The sequence below is a fragment of the Thermobia domestica genome, chromosome 2 (genome assembly GCF_964235325.1).
Source record: "Thermobia domestica chromosome 2, izTheDome1.hap1.1, whole genome shotgun sequence".
Lineage (NCBI taxonomy): Eukaryota > Metazoa > Arthropoda > Insecta > Zygentoma > Lepismatidae > Thermobia > Thermobia domestica.
Window position 1 is genome coordinate 178,096,042 of NC_137455.1, and position 24,165 is coordinate 178,120,206.

Consider the following 24,165-nt stretch of genomic DNA (forward strand, 5'->3'; position numbering starts at 1 on the left):
TGAAAAATAAGACATTCACTAACGCGGGGAAGTTTGCATTGTGTTGGAAATTATATATATGATATACTGGTTCCACTCAAGATCGTTAGGCTGTCGTCTGCTAGATCTACGGACACTGCAGGTGTGGTAAAGTCGTGGTGTCGGTTGCAAGAGCTTATTTTCACATTGTGTTAAGAAGCTGAATAAGGTGAGAAATCACTTGGCAGCTCTACTATAGTAAAGCTATGAACAAATTGAAAGGTATGTGTTTTTCTACACACTAATATTGGTATAGTCAAGGCATAAGTGTGGCAAAAATATATATTAATAAACTTGGACCGTCAATATTGGGGGTGTCCATGACTGGCAAGATAAAGGTGCTATTTGCCGATGTTGGACACCCTCCGTCCATTACTGATAAAATTTGAAAATGTCTCATTAACACAAATGATCACTGCAAAAGTATCATGAAAGCTACACTATGTGATCAAAAGTATCCGGACCCCTCCCCAAAAAAAACATACGTTTTTCATATTAGGTGCATTGTGCTGCCACCTACTGCCTGGTACTCATTATCAGCGACTTCAGTAGTCATTAGACATCGTGAGAAAGCAGAATGGGGCGCTCCGCGAAACTCACGGACTTCGAACGTGGTCAAGTGATTGGGTCACTTGTGTCAGAAGTCTGTACGCGAGATTTCCACACTCTTAAACATCCCTAGGTCCACTATATCTGATGTGATAGTGAAGTAGAAACGTGAAGGGACACGTACAGCACAAAAACGTACAGGCCAACCTCGTCTGTTGACTGACAGAGACCGCCGATAGTTGAAGAGGGTCGTAAAGTGTAATAGGCAGACATCCATCCAGACCATCACACAGGAATTCCAAATTGTATCAGGGTCCACTCCAAGTACTATGACAGTTAGGCGTGAGGTGAGAAAATTTGGATTTCATGGTCGAGCGGCTGCTCATAAACCTCATATCACACATGTAAATGCCAAACGACGTCTCGCTTGGTGTAAGGAGCGTAAACATTGGACGATTGAACAGTGGAAAAACGTTGTGTGGAGTGACGAATCACGGTACACAATATGACGATCCGATGGTAGGATGTGGGTATGGCGAATGCCCGGCGAACGTCATCTGTCAGCGTGTGTAGTGCCAACAGTAAAATTCGGAGGTGGTGGTATGGTGTCGTTGTGTTTTTCGTGGAGGAGGCTTACACTCCTTGTTGTTTTGCGTGGCACTCTCGCAACGCAGGGCTACATAGATGTTTTAAGCACCTTCTTGCTTCCCACTGTTGAACAGCAATTCGGGGATGGCAATCGCATCTTTCAACACGATCGAGCACCTGTTAATACTGCACGCCCTTTGGCGGAGTGGTTACACGACCATCACATCCCTGTAATGGACTGGCCTGTACAGAGCCCTGACTTGAATCCTACAGAACACCTTTGGGATGTTTTGGAACGCCGAGTTCGTACCAGGCCTCACCGACCTACATCGATACATCTCGCCAGTTTAGCACTCCGTGAAGAATGGGCTGCCATTCCCCAAGAAACCTTCCAGCACCTGATTGAAAGTATGCCTACGAGAGTGGAAGCTGTCATCAAGGCTAAGAGTGGGCCAACAGCATATTGAATTCCAGCAGTACCGATGGAGAGCGCCACGAACTTGTAAGTCATTTTCAGCCAGGTGTCCGGATACTTTTGATCACATAGTGTATATGAACAAACAGACTCAAAGAAACTGATAGCTTGTGACGTTTATCAGTAATGGACAGTGGGTGTTTATTTCTAGTGTAGCTTAGCAACTTTGATCCAATTATGGACACTTTCTGCACATTCCAGTTCCAATATAGGGGGTGATTCAAAATAACTAACGCTTGGGGAGGTGACTCTAGAGGTCAAAAGAGGGCAAAATTGTAACTGGCGTTGTTTTTTATGGGACCTCGTTCCGTTTACGAATAGGTCCTATACAACTTCTTGTCAATATCCCACATCATTTTTCGTTCCTCATGTTTAGGCACAGTTGACGAAAAGACGAAAATGCAATTAAAATTTGAACACCTGAAGGGTCCCTACCAACAGCACGAAGCCCCAAAGGAAAACATGTCAAATAAATGTTTGTCTCATGTCGAATAAATGGTATTTTAAGGAGTGACTTCAGAACAGCTGTAACAGTTTTTGAGTTTCAAATTTCACGAGAAAAACTATTATTTTTTAAACGTTGTTTGGAGGACATGCAATCATGGAATAGACCCAACGAGGATACATCTCTGTTTTATCTTTGGAAGAAATTAAAGTCACAAAGCTTCAACAAGTCAGTGCAAACCAAAGATGTATCTCATATGAATGATGTTGCTAAACTTTTGCAAGAAATTCCTGCACCTTCCCATGGCAATATTTTGCCAAATCCAATACGAGCAGATTTGGATGAATCTTTCAGAGTTGAGCCCTAGTTAGACTGTAAATCCCACAGCAGATGACGCGTCGAATAGTTTGTTCCTATTCTCTGAAACAATGCCCATGGCTGCTCAACATCCTGCATTTGCAGAACAACCAGAAATCCAGACGTCTGTATGTCAGCTTTCTTGACGGAATTTCATACAGGGGACACCTCTTCTGAAACCACAGAAGCCAACAATTCAAAACCAACAGCAGTTGCCTCTTTATCAGCTGCATCCCACAAGTCGGTATGGTGTGATCCAACGGCGCCGACTTTCCAAAATTTATGTGGGTGCATATCAATGCCGAATCGTATTAGTCTGTGTTCCCAGGGAAGTCTCAATGTTTGATTGGTTTATTTTGGAACACTGTCATAAAGGCATGTGCTGTGATAAAGTAAAATATACCGGTACTATAAGGATAAGTTGGGGCTGACCTAGCTCAGTCGTTAACACGACTGACTTAAGCACAAGAGAAACGGGTTTAAACCCGGATCAAAACTAAAGATCTTGTGGGTGCGCCGCACCCACAAGGTTATTTGTGTGGGTGTCGCAGCCCCGGAGCACTCACTTGTCGGCGCGCATGGTGTGATCCTGATGTTCCAGCTGCTTTCAAAAGCGCTATTTCTTGGTCCGAGGACAAACCGAAGTTGTGCAAAAGAAAGAAGGAACGGATTCCTGCAATTGTTACATTTGAACAATACTGACTCGAAACTTAAAGCCAGAGTTCAGCAGGAGAAGTTACAGAGAAAACATGTGATGGAGTTGAAGAGAGAAGAAAAGCGACGCGCAGAACAAATCCTTAAAGAAGTTTTCTCTTGTGTCTGTATCGGAAAATGGTACCGGTACCTTTCAGGATAATCTTTTGCTTTTTTGTTTATTTTTTCAATAATAAAAGTGGTACAGTGCCCAAACGCATACAATTTCTTATGAACGTTGGCTTCTTTTCATTTCGTTTTCACACAAGTACTGGTTTTGTTTAACATTTTTCACATGCAAAATAAATAAATATCCTACGGACAAATGCTGGTTATGTATTAAATTACATCTCAATAGGTTACACCTCAAAATTTCCTGATTTCTCTTGTATGTCCATAACTGGGACATCCACTTTTTTTCAATGTCCATTACTGGTTATAAAAATAGGGTTACTAGAACAACACAAATAGTACATTCTACTCGTTTTCTATAGCAGTAATAATTATGATTTAATAGACGCAAGTGTAAACTATGCCTACCACTACGAAACAACAAGATTACTACAATTCTCTTCCATCTGCAACATATTTCGTCAAAACTGCTCTTAATAGTGTCCATGACTGTGGTGTTTACCTTATACCACAATAGTGATATTTCCCTGAAAAAAGGCGGGTATATAGCTTATTTATCGCCCCCTCTCTTACTAATTACCAGAAAGTAGTGGGGAACCTATATGACAAATGGATACACGCTGGATTTCTCTGTTCATTGCAAGTTTACGTACTTGCACAGGTCCGTCACTGTGTTGAAAACAAAAACTACTCTCATCACTGAATGTAACAATATTTCGTTTGCCTTGCCACTACAGTCTTTCCCAATATATATCACAGAACACAGAAATCCAGCAAGTGACTCGAACACAGGTACCAAAGAAGCTTAGGATAAAATATCAAAGATTCGAAAAAACTTACATATGAACCAAGTATTTCAAGTTGGAATACTGCAAATGATCTAAGATGAAGAAATGGGAAGAAGTGATTGTTAAATAATAATAATAATAATAATAATAATAATAATAATAATAATAATAATAATAATAATAATAATAATAATAATAATAATAATAATAATAATAATAATAATAATAATAATAATCATCATCATCATCATCATCATCACCACCACCACCACCACCAAAGTGGTACGTTGGGAATAATGAGTAAAAAGAATATAAATGGAAGTAAGTAAGAAGATATTAAGACAATGTTGGAGAATAAATTATATTCCGAATGACATGTAGGAGGTATGGTAGAAGGAAAGAAGAAAAGTAGAGAATGAACAAATTATGGATAGTATTAAGAATATAATTCCTATGTCAAGGCAAAGGAGTTACTTAAAAAACCATATAGTATGTGAACTTAAATTTGTAGCAGTAATGGAAGAAAATTATGGTGAATGGGTGAGTTAAGTGATTTTATCACTTCTGCACTAAACCTAAGCGCAAGGACCTAAAACTCACATTTTCGGTTCCAAATAATACGTCTGGTATTTACAGAAAGCATAGGCTAGTTGAACGGTATTCACCAGGTTATGGCATATGCTGATGATGTAAATTTAATAGGGGATGATAGGAGAACAGTAGAGATAAATGCAGAGATCTTATTAAACGCTTGCAGGGACATGGGTTTAGAAGTAAATGCAGAGAAAACTAAATACATGGAAGTGCGTCGGGACCGTAATACTGCAAACTGTGGAGGCGTTAAAATATTAAATAATACTTTTGATAAAGTGGATACTTTCAAATATTTAGGAACAATATTAACAGACGAGAATCATGTTCACGAAGAAATTAAATGTCGACTAAAAGCAGGGAATTCGTGTTACTATTCGGTTCAAAATCTCTTGTCGTCGCGAATTCTGTCGAGGAATTTGAAGCTTAAAATATATAAAACGATAATCATGCCTGTTGTTTTGTATGGTTGCGAAACATGGTCGCTTACTCTGAGGGAAGAACATAGACTGAAAGTATTTGAGAACAGGATCCTGAGAAGAATATTCGGACCCAAGAGGAACGAGAATGGGGAATGGCGGAAGCTTCATAACGAGGAACTACATAGTTTATACGGTTTACCCAACATTGTTAGGGTCGTCAAGTCTAGGAGACTTAGGTGGGCAGGTCATGTAGCTAGAATGGAAGAAAGTAGAAACGCTTTCAAAGTCTTCACTGGTAGACCCATAGGAAAACGACCATTAGGAAGACCTAGGCGCAGATGGGAGGATAATATTAAGATGGATCTCGCAGAGATAGGAATACAAAGTAGAAACTGGATGCAATTAGCTAAGGATAGAGGTCAGTGGAGAGCTTTTGTGAACGCGGTACTGAACCTCCGGGTTCCATAGGCCATAGAGTTAGTTAGTTAGTTATAGGCTGGTGGATATTCCACTTTATTTTCAAGAAAAATTAGTCCCCCTCCTTAACTTATCTTTGATCTATTTGACTTTCCAAGTTCCCTCTTTCATTAACTTAAAAAAAATTATATAATTCTCTCTTTCATTATAATATTTATAAGTCGAGGTAAAATATAATCATTGTAATTTCCATATGCAGCTCGCGACTTTGGAACCCATCGGAAACAAATGAACAACAAATACTGGCAGAAATATGTCGTGCTTAACCTATCGATTATATTGGTAAATGTTGTATGATGATCCAGTTAGATCATAATTCAAGTAAATTACAGTTTTCTGATAATTTTGACGTAAATTCAGTTGCGGTTTATTAGCATTCTAGTCGTCCTCGTCTTCCTAACTTTAACGTGTTAGAGACGCCCATGGTGGGGAGTAAGTCAGTATTGTTTCATTTTGAATTATTGCACCTTCAGACTAAGTTCTGTTGGCCTGATTTTATCCACCCAATATAAATTATCTAATTCGCACACTGGTTAGGTACTTTGTAATGTGTAGTCGGCTCATCAGTTTTCATTGTGGTTATTTCTACCTTTCTACTGGGTTTCACTCCCCGGTAATTCAAGTGATTTCCAACTGCCTCATTGCACTGGGTCAACGCTCAAAATCCAAGTCCTACTGAAAATCGAACTTGGGACCATACAAACACCAACTCTCGGCTATATATGAGATTCCTTTGAAACAGTATTTACACTCAAAAATATATCATCAGACGACGTTATTTAAAAAATAAAAAGTCTTATCAGAGGACATTTAAAATAGAAAAGTAACATCTTATCAAAGGAATGCTTAAATAAATAATAAATTATGAGTAAATAGTGTACACACTTTCATCAACTGTTCCTAACATATCTGCATACAATAAACCTGATATCTGAAGGAATATTTGTGCATTTTAGTAATCAGAAATCTCCTCTATATTGATGGCATCAAATTGACAATGCCTGAACTTCACGATTTACTTTTCCATAACGAAGGACAATCCTTCACGAACACACTCCTCAGTGCTTTTTCTGAAATAAATTTTCGAAATTGTGAACCCATATTATATAACAATCTTCCTCGGTACATACATTGTAAGTTATATTTAACCTGCGAAATTAGAGAAAACAGAAGCATTTTTTTTTAAAAAACTTGATATGGAAAATGTGAAAATTAATCACGCATACTGCAACTACCTAGGTACAAAACCGGAGGAACTGAGAATGAGTTTCTGAAATAAAAATTCAGATATACGCTAATCTGATATTTTCGGCTGCAATTACGAGCAGGACTTCCCGGAGATGATTATAAGCGTTCATGATCATTACTAGAGACCGGATGTTTAGGTATTAAAAACCTGGAAAATAGGCACTTAAAATTTTAAAAGTAGGAAGTAAAATAGGCACTAAAATATAACACGAAATAATGATAATTACTCAATACAATTAAAAATAAATTCAAGTGATAGATAATGTTCACAGAATATATAAACATATCTATTTGTTAATATCTTCTTTTACTGTATATATAAAAACGAAGCTTGACATGTATTCCATGTATATTTGGTAAATACATTGTCTACAGCACTTTATCACTACACATAACAATCCAAATTGTATACACTTAACAGTACACTCAGCAATCCAAAGTCTTTTCAGTACAGATAACAGTCCAAAGTTTTGCGACATCTTATCACTACAAACAAAATTTATATTTCTCGGAAGAGGTAGAATCCTTTCTGGATATTCTAAATTATATATTTTCCGCAATGAAGTCTTATTTTGAAGAAAATGCATAGACTAGGCAACATTAGGCACTACCGCAATTATTTAGACAGAAATGGGCGAAATAGGCAAAATAAAATTGGCTTAAATTGAAACTATAACCCCCATATAAACTTTAAAACGTTATTTTTGATCATATCTTTATTAAAGAATAGGCATTTTGCCTAACATAGGTCTCTAATCATTACAAATGCTGTGATGTACGGCCATGCCCAAAATAAATAGGGCGTATACTACAGGGTGGCCCAAAACAGGTATACAGTACCGTACTGATCAGCTTATTGCATTTTATATAATTTCTTATTGTTATCCATCAGGGTGGATTGATTTAAATCAGTTTGATTTAAATCACGATTTTAATCAAGATTTAAATCACTTGATTGTTTTAATAAAAATCGTTGATTTAAATCAAATTCCGAAATGGATTAATTTAAAGTGAAAGTAAGTAAAATCCCGTTTCTCTTTTGTTATTTCGATTATGGAAGATAATAATCATAATACAATGAGACTCAAATGTATGTAAGCACAGTATGAAAACGAGTATCATGCAGGGAACGATCAGGGAAAATCCCGTTTGAACGGGTTACGGGTGAACCCTGCTTTCTTCTCTTTGTAACACAGTTTAAAATTTCTATTCCTACGGGGAAATCACCATGGACATTTAAGATGAAAACTGTTTTGTGTCCACGTCTATTTGTTTGTTTCCAGATAATAGGAGCGTATTTAGAGGGGTCCGATCCCCTCTCCGAAACAAAAAATAATAATAATTTTAAAATTTTGGGCGAAATTTATGTACTAAATACATAGAAGTTCCTCGGGATCGTAATACGACAAATTTTGGATGCGTTAAAATATCGAGTAATACTTTTGATAAAGTGGATACTTGACCCCATTGCAGAAGATGCCGCGATCGCAGAAAATTTGCCGCACCTGCGCAGGAAAAATTGCCAGAGGAAATAAAATAGCCAACAGAAAAGTATAAAAACGTGCCTGCTAGGTATAGATGTCTTAAATGCACGGAAAACTCGCATTTCAACTATTTTTCACGTCACATAAAGCATATTTTTAACAATCACAAGTGTTCCTTCTTCTGGAACTGATCTTGATTTTTTTTTTTTTTTTAAATTTTGGAATTCCTGCAGGGAATTCGTGTTATTATTCAGTTCAAAATCTCTTATCGTCGCGAATTGTGTCGAGGAATTTGAAGCTTTAAAATATATAAAACGATAATTATGCCTGTTGTGCTGTATGGTTGTGAACATGGTCGCTTACGCTGAGGGAAGAACGCAGACTGAAAGTATTTGAGAATAAAATCCTGAAACGAATATTCGGAACCAAAAGGAACGGAAATGAGGAATGGCGAAAACTTCATGATGAGGAACTGCATAATTTATACCGTTCACCAAACATTGTTAGGGTCATCAAATCTTGGAGGCTCAGGTGGGCAGGACATGTAGCGAGAATGGAAGAAAGTAGGAACACTTTCAAAGTTTTAACTGGAAGTCCAATCGGAAAACGACTATTAGGAAGACGTAGGCACAGATGGGAGGACAATATTAAGATGGATCTCGCAGAAATAAGAATACAAAATAGAAACTGGATTCAGTTGACTAAGGATAGAAGTCAGGAGAGCTTTTGTGAACATGGCATTGAACCTCCGGGTTCCATAGGTCATAGAGTGAGTTAGTTAATTTTAGGCGAACTTTATGTACTTTATATGTATTTCGTGCCGCTAGCTAGTTCCAATTGTTTAAAAATATGCCCCTGCCAAATATCAGTAACTTTCGTGAAAAGAAAAGTGTCATGTTGATATACAGTACATTGCTGTACTTTTTCCTTAATGCTTAAGAAACATTGTTTGGGATTGAAATAGGTTAACGATTGGGAATTAATTCAGAATTAAAACCCAATACTTTCACTTAAATGACATAATTAACATTTAATGCTAATTCCTAATGTTTTTTCTTCAGTTCGCGACTTGTATTATACAAAGAAAAAGATTTGATTTAAATAAAAAAAAAATCGATTTAAATAAAAAAAAATCAACAAAAATGATTTTTTTGAAAAAAATCATGATTTTTTTTCCACCCTGTTATCCATCAAGCAGACTTAGTTTCTTTATTATTTGTTCTTAATGTGTTTTTACTTACACCTTAAACTTGGAAGAGCCGAAGCAAATAAACCCATAAACTAGAATGTTATACTAGATCAATGCAGGGATGTATACCTACTTTTGGGCCACCCAACTTACATTTTTCCGCAATAACTTTGTTTTCGTTACGTATTATTTTTTCTTTGAGTGTTCAAAGTAGAAAGAGGTTAGTAACTAATATTTCTTTAAAATTGTATGCAAAAATAGTGGGAAATAAAGATGATATAAGCGAAAAATAGAAATCAATGGCAATTTTCGGCTCCTACCAACATTGGGCAGACAAAGAAACGACAGCACAGGTATTTGGAATCAAGGTAGACGTGAAATTTGAAATTGAGGTTTCACTATATTTCTGTCATCATTTTAATGCACATAGTAGTGCAAAGTCCTTAAATGTTAATTGAGCCAGAATTTCATATAAAAAATTAAGTTGCAACATACGTTGTTAGAAAACCCGAATCGGCAATGCGAATTTAAGAAATGTAAACAGTATAACCTAACTGTGTGGTCGAGTGGGTTGCGAGGCGAGTTAATAAATTACATGTTTTCTATGTAGCACTTTGAGTCCACCACAACCTTTTCACTTCACTTAAAAAAAAAAAAAAAAAAAAAAAAAAAAAAAAAAAAAAAAAAAAAAAAAATTAAATAAATAAATACAAATAAAAAAAATAAATTGTATCACGAATTACATTAGCACATCCTACATGAATGAAATTTATATTACGTTAGCCTATACTATGAGCTTTAATAAAAAAAAGTGCAGACACTCATTACATTATTAATACTAAGTTTTCAATAGAGTCAGTACTTGATCATGCCGTTTGTCAAATGTTACGAAACATGAAATGGCTTCATTACGAGTTTACGATGATCAACACCGTATTCATGGGAAATATAAGGCATTAAAACTCCTCCCTCGAAATTCTCGAGTTTATAAAATGACATTGGGCACCATTTTCAAGTACCTCCAACAAAAATTCTGGCTTTTTTTAGACACAACCATCCACTTTTTATGGGTACTGCCTTTACAACGATGCTTTCGTTATTGTCAAATAAAATATTTACAACATAAAGCGAGTTAGATGTTCGATGATACATATTAAACGTTCGGTATGCATGTCTGACACTAAGTTTGCAGTCAGTTTAAAATTTCATAAATAGCTATAATCAGACACACTATAGATAAGGGAAGTATAGGAGACCAAAGAAAAGTTAATGGAGACTTGCTCCTCATGTCCCCCTTAGCGAAAATGAACTTAATTTAGTTGACCTTAATAAGTAAAACTACCACTCTTAATCACATTTATACTTGAAAAACACACACACATTTGTTAACGTTATCATTTTCCTGTACGAGATAAATGTGAAAACTCCTCCTTAAGGGTACATTTCCGAAAATCCTCTCTTAACAATACCTGAAGATCCAAGAGAGATATTTGCAACAACAACAACAACAAATTTCTACTCCTAATAATTTTGGAAACCTGGTAGATGCCGAAGAAACATTTAAGTCTCTCCTTCCCTTCCTTAGGAGTCACATTTTGTAAAACCTCATCTTATCCACAGCATAAGACCCAAGGAAAATATTTGTGCAAAATTTCAAAGTTTTACATGTAACAGTTTTGGAGATCTGCTAACGTTAAAAAATATTCAACTTTCCCAGTCCCTCCATTTGTAGTCACATTTCACAAAATCCCGTCTTATCTGTTGACTAGTACCCAAAAAATACATATATAGATAAAAGTTTTATGCCTAATAGTTTCGGAGGTATGTTGATAAATGAATCAGTGGATTTACTCTTATATAGAGATTAAAATTATTACTTGTTGAGCCTGGAGTAGAAGTTGCTGGATGATAACCACCACTTTGTGTAGGTGTAAGTGGTCCTCTGGTGCCTGTACTCAGCTGTGTATACGTTGGCCCACTGGGAGACCTCGACGGACTAATTTGACTATATTGGTATCCTTCCGTCACAGTCTGAAAAAAAGGGGAAAAAATACTGCTTAGGAACACTATTACTTCATGTGAGGTGTAAACATTAGCATGTACAGTATAAAGTACCATTACATTGAAAAGAATATCTATATACGCATAATATGAGCAAACTCATCCGGTTCAATGTGCAAATTGATGTTTGAATTGTGCAATTTAAAGTTAATATGTACACGAAAATGATTTTTAACAGCTATGTGAAATCTACAAATGTTTTAATATCATATCTACGAGAAAAAAGTCCACTTAATTACAATAGGGTGCAAGACGAAAAAAATTGAAATTTATTTAAATATGAGCAAATTCTACAATACTCTAGCATAATATGTATCAAAAGTACTGTTACTTGTGAGATTCAGTGTGTCTTGTGCTTATTTGAACTCTTTTTGAGAAAGTAATCTGTATTTAATCAATTCCCTGCTGAACAACGACTATATTTTGCAACAGAATGTAACAAAATATGTATTATGAAAGTTTTTAATTTTGTGTAGAATCTATAATTATGGATATAATAGCCTAAGGTTTGACAGTTCTGAAATTAAGACTCTCTCTCCTAATATAACACATCTCATAGTTTGAGTATATGTGTATATCTATAAGCTATTAAACATTATATGACCATAATAATGTGGACAGTAAACAGTGCTGCAACAAGTCTTTATTTATTTAAGTTTTCCTGATTTTAGGGGAAAAAAGGAGGAATGTGTCCTAGGATTAGCGTGTTAAAAACATAAACAAATGAATTTCGATTTATCATCACATCACTAAGGAAATAATTTGCCAAAAACAACCAGTGACACAGCAAAATCATGCAAGCAAATAATGCAAACGAACATTGTTAGTAACACAAAAAGCATGCTATTCAAAAATATAATAACAATCAACAAAAGCAACCAAAATAAAATTGAAAAGTGTAAATTGCATTTGCTAATATTCAGTGCTATTCTTGTTACCAATAATTATATTTTGATGAGCCTTATTTTATTATTACTATACGTTTGATAATCGGCGTCTCTTTCAATTTTTTTTTTTAGATGAGTTACTTTCAGCTTATGACAAAACAAACTGACACTTAGTATTTCCTTTTTACGTAAACTCTATCTCAACTACCTCAAGAACAAGAGAGCCAAACCCCACTTATGCACTCTCAGATTTTAATTACTATTTCTGTTTCTTTTTAATTTAGAAAACTCTTCGAAGATGGGATTTTATGCTCTACGATTTCTATTCGATATCACGAAGCATTCAACTTTGTAATACTTTTCCGCTTTATCAATTTAAATATATAATGAAAAAATATAAATATGAAAAAAATGCTACCACCGCATTTTTAAACATTTTCTGGTATGGCAAGCACATGTTTGTGTTTGAAATTTTTTACATGTATCCAAGATGGCAGGCATGTCGGCAAAGTAGCTGAAAAGTTTCCCCCCACCTACTTCAAAAACATCTTATGTACGATCATATGTTACTCTATATTTACCTGTTATTTTATTGGTCTTACTTCTTGGACCATTCTGTCTAGACTTCCGTTAAATGGTACATCAAATATAGTTGCGAATCATTCAGCTGGTCCATACCAGAATGTGTTTAGTGAAAGCATTTTATAATTTCTCTTTTTAGTGTTGCGTCACAACGCTGATACTATTTTCTGGTAAGTAACATAATCACCCAGAAAATACAAATAACGAAGAACTGTGATGTAATCTCTCTCGCTGTTGCTTTATCAGACAGGGAAGGGAAGAATTAGGAAGAAAAGAGCGATAACTAAAAAAACGCTAGTGTTACGATCTCATATTCGCTTCGTATCCCTGCCTCCATTTATATTGTAATAGTGTTGTAATTACTATCTTGGGAAGATATTTGCTTTTCGTGCCGTTTTCGGGATTAAATTACGATACTTTATTTGTCCTCTTCTTTCCTCTCATATTATATATATCTTCGCAGTGACTACTTTCGTGTTCCAATTTCATGTTTGTTATTAGCTAGTTTTTAATTATATTTTTTGATTTGTAATTTCTACTTGACTGTTTAGTCTAGTAGCCAGACCATTGAAACTGGAATTGCGGTACGCCCGAAGGTTTTTTGCTGCTGTTTCTCACTGATTTGAGTGTGTCAAGCAAGAATCTGCCGGGTGCCACTCTGTCATTGTTGGGCAAACTAAGATGTGGGCGCCTGAAATTGGAAGTCTCGTTAGATCACGCTACGCCTCTATTTTTAGATATTTCCTTCAATATCTCAGGAACCATTTATCATAGATCAACCAAATTCGGTACGTAAGTACCGAATACCGAATATAAGTGTCGTTAACATTACCCTATCCCCAATTTGAAAAATACATTAACTGTTAGCCGTGTTGCCAGGTTCAAAACTAGAATGTTAACGTTTATTATTTTATTTACTTTTGAACCTAAATTGTCGTATCGAAGTTCCTTTGATGTATCTTCCTGATTTGTGTGTGCTAAGCAGAATTTGTCGGGTGCCACTCTATCATTGTTGGCCAAATTGAAGTAGGGCCCTTGTTATCAGGGCCCTCATCAGATTTACGCTACGCTACTGTTCACAGACCATTCCTTCAATATCTCGGGAAAAATTTATCCTAGAACAAAAAACGGTACGTAGGGAATAACAATGTCGTTAACATTAACCTCATTCCCATTTTTTTTAAGTAACTGCCAGTAATGTTGTAGGTTCAAAATAAAGGTTTACGTTTATTTATTTCTTTACTTTCAGGGATTTTGAATAGAGGTATAAAGGAAAAATATGGGTATACCCTTATACAATATTACAGAAGAAAACAAAACAAAAAATACATTCAGACTATGGCAATACTGCATACATTTGGGTGATGCGAAAAGTAAAAAGCACCTTTATTCAAATACCTAGATTTCACTGTTAAATGCACCAACCTACTTTAAGATCTCGATCTCATATACAGCGATTAACGTTAACTTGCTAGCGTTCTTTCATTTCATATTCGTTTCAAAATTATGAAATTGACTTTTTCAAAAATATTATTGTTAAACAATAAAGCACAGAATGTAAAAAATACACTATCAGAACTTTCTTTGCATTCGTTTCATATATAATGAACTATTCTTGTTCACTATCATTTTCTTCAACAGAATCACTGAAATTGTTTTCCACTGTTCTTGTGAATTGATTGTCACATTCATCACTACCGCCACATGTACTGAACATTGTCAGTCTAGCTTGTTTGCAGAACAACCACATTTAGCAGTAAAATACTTCGGTTCTTGTGAACATGAACAGCGAATCATTCGTAACACATCATCTGGAGCTACAGCTGAAGTATCTGGAAGCATAACAGGAACCAAGAACTTATTTATATCATCTCAAAATCAACCATATTGAAGTGGATCCATATCTGGAGGTCTTTGTTGCATGGCATTCTTCCAGATAGCACATTGTAAGTGGGCTTTTTTGGTGTGTTCAACGAAAGCTTCATGAGTTAGTGGAAGAGCTCTTAAATGTAAGGATGTCATCCTTGAATTTCCTACTTTCTTGGCCCACGCAGAGTACCATACCTGAGACATGTTATTTTACTACTGCGGTAGCTGCTGCTGAATCCTTAAACCTATGAAATTCATCATATGAACAGCATACACCGAAATCATGAAATGTCTTAATTAAATTTTTGTTTTGTAAAATGGCGCTAGGTGCAATTTGAAGAAGAGTAAAAATGTAGTTCACAGCAGAAGTAATGACACTTGCGACCAAAAATGCTGGTGGCGAATAGTTAAGGTTGTTTGATATTTCACCAAGCAGCTGCAACAATGCTGGACTCATATTAGATGTTAATTTTTCTTTGTCCAAACTAATATAACTCTCTGCCCGTTTTCAAAGATTTCTAATTTGCTCAGCAATAAGATGCGCTGTTTGCTGCATATAAAAGAAATCATCATCTGCCACCAATCGGAACTGAGATGGTGCAGTTTCTCTGAAAACTAAAATGCTACCAACTCCCTCTGAAGACAGAACTACAATTTCAGTACCGAACAAATTACTCACATTCTTAATCACAAGTTTTCTTACACGTAAGCCTCCTTTTCGTAAATACAAGTTGTATACTTCAATAGTGTTCCATATCTTTTTCCAATCTCTTTTCATATCATTAATAACATAACTGAGAATATCATCTTCCGACGGTAGTTCAGATTTCTCAATAGATGCGGCAGCCGCTGCCACATTTAATTTTTTCATGAATCTTTTTCTACTATCACCATTATAGCAAGCGTCTGCTGCATGCAAATCATTAATAGCTCCTGACACTTTTACTCGCACAACCTGACCCCACTTCTCCCCCTTTCTTTATATATATATCCAAGATGAGTTCTTTAAAGGTCTTTTGGTTTGGACCACGATCTGCAGTTCTACAAACTTCCACCTTTCACAAGTTTCCACCTTTCAGGATGTTCTGCATCACGATCGGTAACACAAGTCTCACCACAAAACAAACAATGAGAAGGAAAGTCAAATGTATGCTCTTCTGAACGACGGCGTTTCACTCTTTCTTCTGGTTTGGCTACATGGGACAAATTGTGTTTTTCCAGATATCTTTTGATGTGAACACAAGATGTATACGTGAAAACACAGTTCTTGTGACACTTAATCAATTAGTTTTCATCCTCAGTAAGTTTCCTTTCCAGTTCTTCATGAGGAAGGTCTGCAAAAGGACTGAAATTGACTGAATTTTCGATGGTCCAGTAGTAACGAGCACTTCAGAAGTGGAATTACATGCTATTGTTCTTGATTTCTGGAATATGCATTCACTCATTCTTGATTTTAATTACAAGCACAAAACAAAGGAAACACAATATTCTAAATTACTTGTTGATAACGATAACAGGCCAAACACAAAATACTAATACCAAATTACTAAAATAGTTTGCTACTAGAAGATGAAGTACATTAATTCTCACCTATATACCAAGTTTGGTTGTTTTAGGTTGAATGATTCACGAAATATTGAAGGAAATATCTAAAGCAATAGCGTAGCGTGGATATAATAAGGGCTCTGATATCAGGGGCCCGTACCTGAATCTGCTCAACAATGACAGAGTGCCCACCGGCAGATTCTTGCTTAGCACACTCAAATCAGTAAGATACAGCAAAAGAACTTTGGGCGTACCACAATTCAGGTTGAGAACTTAATAAAATAATAGAAGTTAACACTTAGTTTTTAACCTGTCAACACTGCTGGCATTTATTGTATTGTTTCAAACTAGAGATGAGGTAATGTAAACGACATTGATATTCATCTGCGTACCGAATTTGAATGTTCTAGGATGAATTGTTTCCGAGATACTGAAGGAAATGTGTAAAAATAGTGGCGTAGTATGATTTAAAGAGACCCCCAATTTGAGGCGCCCATATTTCAGTTTGCCCAACAATGACAGAATGGTTCCCGACAGATTCTTGCTTAACACACTCAGATCAGTAAGAAACAGTAAAAAAACTTCAGCAGACTAGTTTACTTATGTGGATTACACGTTTGCATTATCCTTTTTTATATTGTTAGATTATTGCTTTCTTGCAAAATCAATTTATTGATACTATTTCTGCTTAAACATCAATTCATATCTCTGTATTTTTCTTCCTACTGTACTTATATATAGCCACAAATGCAGTTGGATTCTGGCTTTTAACTCTTCAATAACTAACATTTAACTTCTCCACTCCTAATTAAGTATAAGCCTAACTCCTATGATCTCATTTTCTAGTTTTACTTTCACTAACCCTTCCTGTCATCTATATTTGCCATTTCACTCCCGTTCAAGTTATTTCATTACCACTAAAAAGTCACTTATATCATGCCTAACTCGACTTCCAGAATCCAGTCCCTCTTACGATATCTTGTCTCTTCTTTTCTCTTACTTCTATATCGCTAGTTAGAATATTCGTATCTGGAAGATATTTTTCTTCTACTAGAACTCCGAAATTAATAGCTATTTAAACGCTCCTTTGTCTAAGTTGTCACATCCTTTTCCACCCCTTTCATTCTCTCTTCCCCTCTCTAATAAATAAATCATCTGTCTCCTCAAGTAACACTATTAACCAGGCCTAAACTCAATCTCTAATCAAAATATAACGAAATCTCTAATTGAAAAAAGTTCAATCTTAGACTTGCGAGCACTCGACTAACTAATTCTATGGCCTATGGAACCCGGAGGTTCAATGCCGCATTCACAAAAGCTCTCCACTGACTTCTATCCTTAGCTAACTGGATCCAGTTTCTACTTTGTATTCCTATCTCTGCGAGATCCATCTTAATAGTGTCCTCCCATCTCCGTCTAGGTCTTCCTAATGGTCGTTTTCCGATTGCTCTTCTAGTCAAGACTTTGAAAGCGTTTCTACTTTCTTCCATCCTAGCTACATGACCTGCCCACCTAAGTCTCCTAGACTTGATGACACTAACAATATTGGGTAAATCGTATAAATTATGTTGTTCCTCGTTATGAAGCTTCCGCCATTCCCCATTCCCGTTCTTCTTGGGTCCGAATATTCGTCTTAGAATCTTATTCTCAAATACTTTCAGTCTATGTTCTTCCCTCAGAGTAAGCGACCATGTTTCGCAACCATACAGAACAACAGGCATGATTATCGTTTTATACATATTTTAAGCATCAAATTCCTCGATAGAATTCGCGACGACAAGAGATTTTGAACCGAATAGTAACAAGAATTCCTTGCTTTTAGTCGACATTTAATTCTTCGTGAATATGATTTTCGTCTGTTAATACTGATCCTAAAGTATTATTGAAAGTATCCACTTTATCAAAAGTATTATTTAATATTTTAACGCATCCATGATTTGCCGTATTACGGTCCCGACGCACTTCCATGTATTTAGTTTTCTCTGCATTTACTTCTAAACCCATGTCCCTGCAAGCGCTTAGTAAGACCTCTGCATTTCTTTCTATTGTTCTCCTGTCATCCCCTATTAAATTTACATCATCAGCATATGCCATAACCTGGTGAATACCGTTCAACTCTAGGCCCTGGTTGATATCTTTGGTTTTCCTTATAGCGTATTCCAGAACAAAGACGAATAATAATGGCGACAACGCATCTCTTTGTTTCAGGCCATTTTCGACGTGAAGCTCGTGGACAAAAATTTTCCTACCCAGACTTTACTTTGGGATTCATTTAAACATATTTTAATTAATCTAATTAGCTTTCTCGGTATTCCAAGTTCTGTAAGAACGTTGTATAATATTTTTCTCCTAACCAAGTCGTAGGCTTTTCTAAAATCAATAAATGGTTGATGTACCGGGGTGTTGTATTCCCACTTCTTTTCGAGTATTTGGCGAATGGTAAATATTTGGTCTATAGTTGATCGATTTCGTCTAAATCCGCACTGATATTCTCCAATAATTTCATCTCCGTATGGGGTTAAGTTTGTTAATAGAATATTTGAAAGGATTTTATAGGATGTTGACAGGAGAGAAATGCCTCGATAATTATTAGTCAGTTTTGTCCCCTTGTGAATTGGAACAATGATTGATTCTTTCCACTCTTGTGGCAATTCTTCCTTGCTCCAGATAAGGAGGATGAGTTTGTGTATCTTGTTCCACAATTTTCCCGCTTCCAGCAGCCGGAATTTCGTCTACACCCGAAGATTTGTGTTCCTTTAATTTCTTTATAGGTGTTTCTACTTCTATCCGATTGGATTCTGGAATATACGGTTATGCGGTGTGTATCTCCTTTTCTCCACGCACATTAGTTTCTGGCTGCGTGTTCAGCAAATCGTCAAAGAAATCTTTCCACCTATTTAAGATGCTATCCGTATCAGTGAGAACTGTTCCGTCAGCCTTCTTTAATATATAAGCACGACGTTGATAGCCTTTCTTAAATTCGTTGATCCCCTTATACATGTCCCGAATGTTTTTATTTTTACTATATCTTCAAGTTCCTTAATTTTAACTTTCAAAAAATCGCGTTTCTTTGTTCTAAAAGTTTTGGAAGTTTCCCGTCTGATGTTTGCGAGCACTCGACTTCGTCACCCATATAATGGGGGGAGGGGGGGAGAAAAAGAAAAAAGAAAACTGTTCTCAAGCCCTCTCATATTGCTGTTATAGGGGGAGTCCTATTTTATTTTCTAACCTTGATCCACTCTTCCACAATCAACAAATATTTCCTTATTTTTGGCTGCAGCTTTCACCTGAGATGACGTTTCTTTTCTTGAATATTTCTTTTCTTCCTACTTCCTGTCTGATATAGCGCCAGAGGAAGTGCTTAGAATCAAGTTTTTTCATTATTAGTGTTGTGGTAGTATTTTAACAAATTTTCGGTAACTTGTTTTCCATACATATTTACTGCATTATATACCCTGGCGAAAACTCAAAAGCACCCAGACAGAACAATAGTAGCAAGTTGAAATTTGGAAAGATGATAGCAGAAATTTGGATGCAGTTGATGTAAATAGGGCGGAATTTCTGAACTGGGATACAATACTAGGTTGAATATAATTACAATGTTCTCTCTTTTATATACGCCTGGATTCTCTGAGGCATAGTTTAGCAAAGGTACTGACTACACAACTGATGCAGAACATTTCATTTCTGTCCAATTTGTTTCGTCAATTGTGGGAATTCATAGCAAGTGGTTGGAGACGGAATATGTGTCTATCCATCTAGTTCTATATGCTTAATTAGGAAAAGTTCTGAAGACCAAGGAGGTTATAATAACTGACTGCCATGACTTATAGCACTTTCTATTACATGTACATCATGAGATGAGTGTTATCTTATTGGAAAAATCCATCCCTGCAGTCATGCGTGAAGAAAAAGACAAGTTGGAGTTTACTGCACTTATGCTACGGCTGTTATGATCCCCCTTATAATAATATATGCAACTATCTAACATGGCGCACATATCGTAAAGCCTGAGGAGAGTCCCGTGTGCCTCTCTACAAGTCTACCTCGGATTGTATACATTCGTCACTCAAGCAGAAGTGGATTTCGTCACAAAATACTACATATCGTCACAACTGGATTCAATCACATTGTTCTCGGCACCCTGCGGGTAGTGGGACGAATGCCAGTTACTCATAGAAAGGCAGAACCGAAAGCCTATCTCTAATACTGTAGACATTTTCTGATGGTTCAAATCACATCTCTGGATGTACAGATCAACGGTTTGCTATCGATCCACTAAGTCTCATTTCACTTGTTGGGTAATTTGCTTAAATGATAACCATGCTTCTCGGAAGCTCAATATGAGACTCCTTTCAATTTCATTTAACTGCACAAAGGCATGCTATCACACTATACATCTCAATGCGTTCATGGCAACAATTAACGACGATTCACACCCATTTCTAAACGGTTATATGGCCTTGTTGAACTCTGAGACACATCATTCTTCCTCCTGTTAGCGGAATTATATAGACTTACTGCATCTATTATGTATATAACCAGTTACTTAGATGGATATGACCTATCAATATGTTTATTCCTTCTTCTTCCTTTTTTAATTTTTGCAGTACCTATTTCCCTTCAACCTCTTTGAAAGAGAGAAAAAGGAAAAAATAATCTAATTTTTTTGAAAAGGAGAAGAGAGAGAGAGAGAAAGAAAGAAAGAAACAGACAGGTCTATTTTCTTACTTTTTCTCTGTTTATTCCTATTTCTTTCCCTCTCTATCCTCTTTCCTTCTTTTTCTTAAAATCTCTTCCAGTTCTCTCATCTTTCACCCTTCCAATTTTCCTTTCCTTTTCTTCTTACTTCTTTCGAAAGTTAGAAAGGAAACTGAAGATAGAGAGATGAAGGAAGCCCCCTATTTCTCTGCTTGTTCTTTATGAGAGAGTGACTACGAGAAAGAGGAAAACCAAACAAAAAGGAGTAATTTATGGAAAATCAGTCTGATGGGATTATATTTACGGTTACATCCAGCATTCGCCTGCTAAAAACCCGAATCACGAATGCAGCATAGAGAATTGAATTCTCAAATTTTCTACGCTTGGTAAAGTAAGGGTAAATAAAATATATGCTTCAATTTCATACAGATCGAAATGATCGATAAGTAAACGCGCTCAACACACACACAAAACACCACATTTCCTCCAAACATTCATAAACTGCAACTAAAGAGTATCGGCATTAAAATGTAACAGAAAATTTATAATTAGTAAAACTAGCTTGCACGGCTGAAATTATTTTTGGTCAAACTTTAGTCCAGTAACACTGAAAATCACTGCACTGCTAAGGAAGAACCACAAGCAGTCACTGAATGCTCCGTACTCCCTGGATCCCGTACTTCCCCGTCACTTTAGAACAACGACGACACTTCCATGATGACAGGTAGGTAATTCATTTTATTTATAACAGCATCCGAACGTGCAGATACAAGTGCTCTCGAACAACATACCTGCCTAAGATGTGGTTGGCTCCATGCAGTCTGTGCTGGAGTGGGGCTTGTTGTTGTTTTAGTTATACGACTAAGAACAGAACCTGTACTTGCTTGTGCTGTTTGAGTTAAAGGTTGAGTCCCTGGCGAACCATAGCCTATGGGGGAGGGAGTTACTGCTGGATCGTATATACTGTACGCGTTCTGTGTGCTTGCTGGTCTTGCTTGAGTACCTAAATTTAAAAATAAACAAAAGTAAATAACGAAACGACACACAAATTGTCACATAAAGACACAAAGATTAAATAATGGAATTCAACAATACACAACTTCTCATCTTTTCTAAGTTTATTTCAAAGCAATATCAAACTTTTTTATATCTTACAAATAAAATATTCAATGTATATACATAAAATTTGTTAATATTGCATATATGTTATAGCATACAGTTCAAATATATCCTTAATTGTATTTACTTCAACATAATATTGTCCTTACCTCTTTTGTAGCGAACAAATGTTTAATCGATATACTGAAAGCCCTACATTTTTCAAGGATAAGTAGTTTAAGGAAGTGCTGCCGAATAATTTACTTACAAAGGAGTTATCAGTGGAACTGTTTAAACTAATGTATTTTTTTTTACATAAATATATTTTATTGCTATTATTTACGTGCAATTGGAACAACATATACCGTTAAGAAAACTTGCTATCATACTAAAACAGTCCTTTACTCAACTACTGCTACGTAAAGAAAGCAGTTTATAATAATAATAATAATAATAATAATAATAATAATAATAATAATAATAATAATAAAAACTTACTCTGTATATGGGACCCAATCATATGGGGATAGACGTCCTTCCGTTGGAGACTATAATCTAACCCCGGCTGCTGGTAAGAAACGGTGTCACTTGTTTCCGTTGTACCTGTCTCTTGTTGAGGATGAAGTGACCTAAATTGAAAAATAACAAACTAAAAATATATTTCTGAACAACTTAATTATATACTTATCCAATACTTCTATATTCAAATAAACATATTATATTTGGTATTATCTAGCGTTATTACATAGATGATACGATATTTTGAGAATTTAGGTTTTCAAATTTATTACTATATTAGAGATGAGATTTACTGTTACATGTTATTCCTAAATTAGAACAAAATGTACAACACTCAGTATTGATTTCGTAGACAACTCAGCATCAATGTCTACCACAGATATTTTTTTTTTTCAAAAGTAGCTATAACAATTGGAAGAGAATATTTATACTTGAAAAATTTAAATCAATGCTTATTTTTAAACATGTGATTAATTTTAGTCTATTTTAGTAGATCATAATATTAGTCTATTTTTAAGGGATACATGAAACATGAAAACACGTATTTTGTAGTTTCAATGAGTATATGATAGTACAGATACATTGTTCCTCATGACTAATAGACACAGAGGTAGTAAACTTTCATAAAACAAGTTCGTTCGATCATTCTACTTCTATAAAGCAGGCAAATTTACGAAAACAATTAAAAGTACTACTATTTTACATATTACAACTACCATTTTACATATTGAACGAATACCAAATTAAATTGATAATCTGAATGAATATCACGATGTAGGTCCACAATCAATGGTTGAAAATTGAAATGTCTCTTAATTTTAACTTGACGAGTGAACGTCAAACTACTCGCTTTCCAAATATCAATTATATGATTCGAATTGCAAGCTTGGACACATAATGAGAACAAAATAAGTTGCGCAGTATCCCTATTAGGGTTGCAGGATTTCTAAAGTAACTATGATTCGAACATGAAACTCGTGAGACATAATTATGTAACAAGTGTTCACCGATGATTGAATTTTATATGTTTTTATATACTCTCACACAAATTATTCAATTAATATTTTTGTATGTTTCGGATACATGACACTTATGTATGTTAAAGATTGTTTAATGAATTATAATACACTATTAAGTAGTACTGTGATGAACAACATTATTTTCATCTCTTAGAAATGCCACTTTCAGAGAACAAGACTGAATAAAACAAAACAAAATGAAATATAAAAAAAGAAGGAATCATCATTTTTCGCTTACTTCATTAGCCGATTACACCTTGCTTCGTCTCCAGATGGCTTCAATCTACACTGGACTAGGGACTTAAGACACTGGTTGTCTATTATTTGTGTATAACTATGGTTGGACTTACGTTCTGCACGATGATTTTATCCTGTATAGCAACGCTGACAGAAGATGTAAGCGGATCGATATACTAAAATTTTTTCAG

General features: G+C 35.6%; 1 protein-coding gene across 6 annotated transcripts in view; it reads right to left on the minus strand.

Moving 5' to 3' along the window:
* tgo (Aryl hydrocarbon receptor nuclear translocator homolog tgo) overlaps positions 1-24,165 on the minus strand; it is a 538,844-nt gene that overhangs the window by 6,498 nt on the left and 508,181 nt on the right. For 5 of the 6 annotated variants that reach the window (XM_081748036.1, XM_081748031.1, XM_081748012.1 and 2 more), the window contains 3 exons: positions 22,698-22,828; positions 21,893-22,104; positions 11,334-11,487 (listed from right to left, as the gene is read on the minus strand). In XM_081748036.1, the coding sequence (XP_081604162.1) occupies positions 11,334-11,487; positions 21,893-22,104; positions 22,698-22,828 (497 nt within the window). The remainder of the gene's footprint in view (positions 1-11,333; positions 11,488-21,892; positions 22,105-22,697; positions 22,829-24,165) is intronic. The other variant, XM_081748037.1, reaches the window with a different exon arrangement.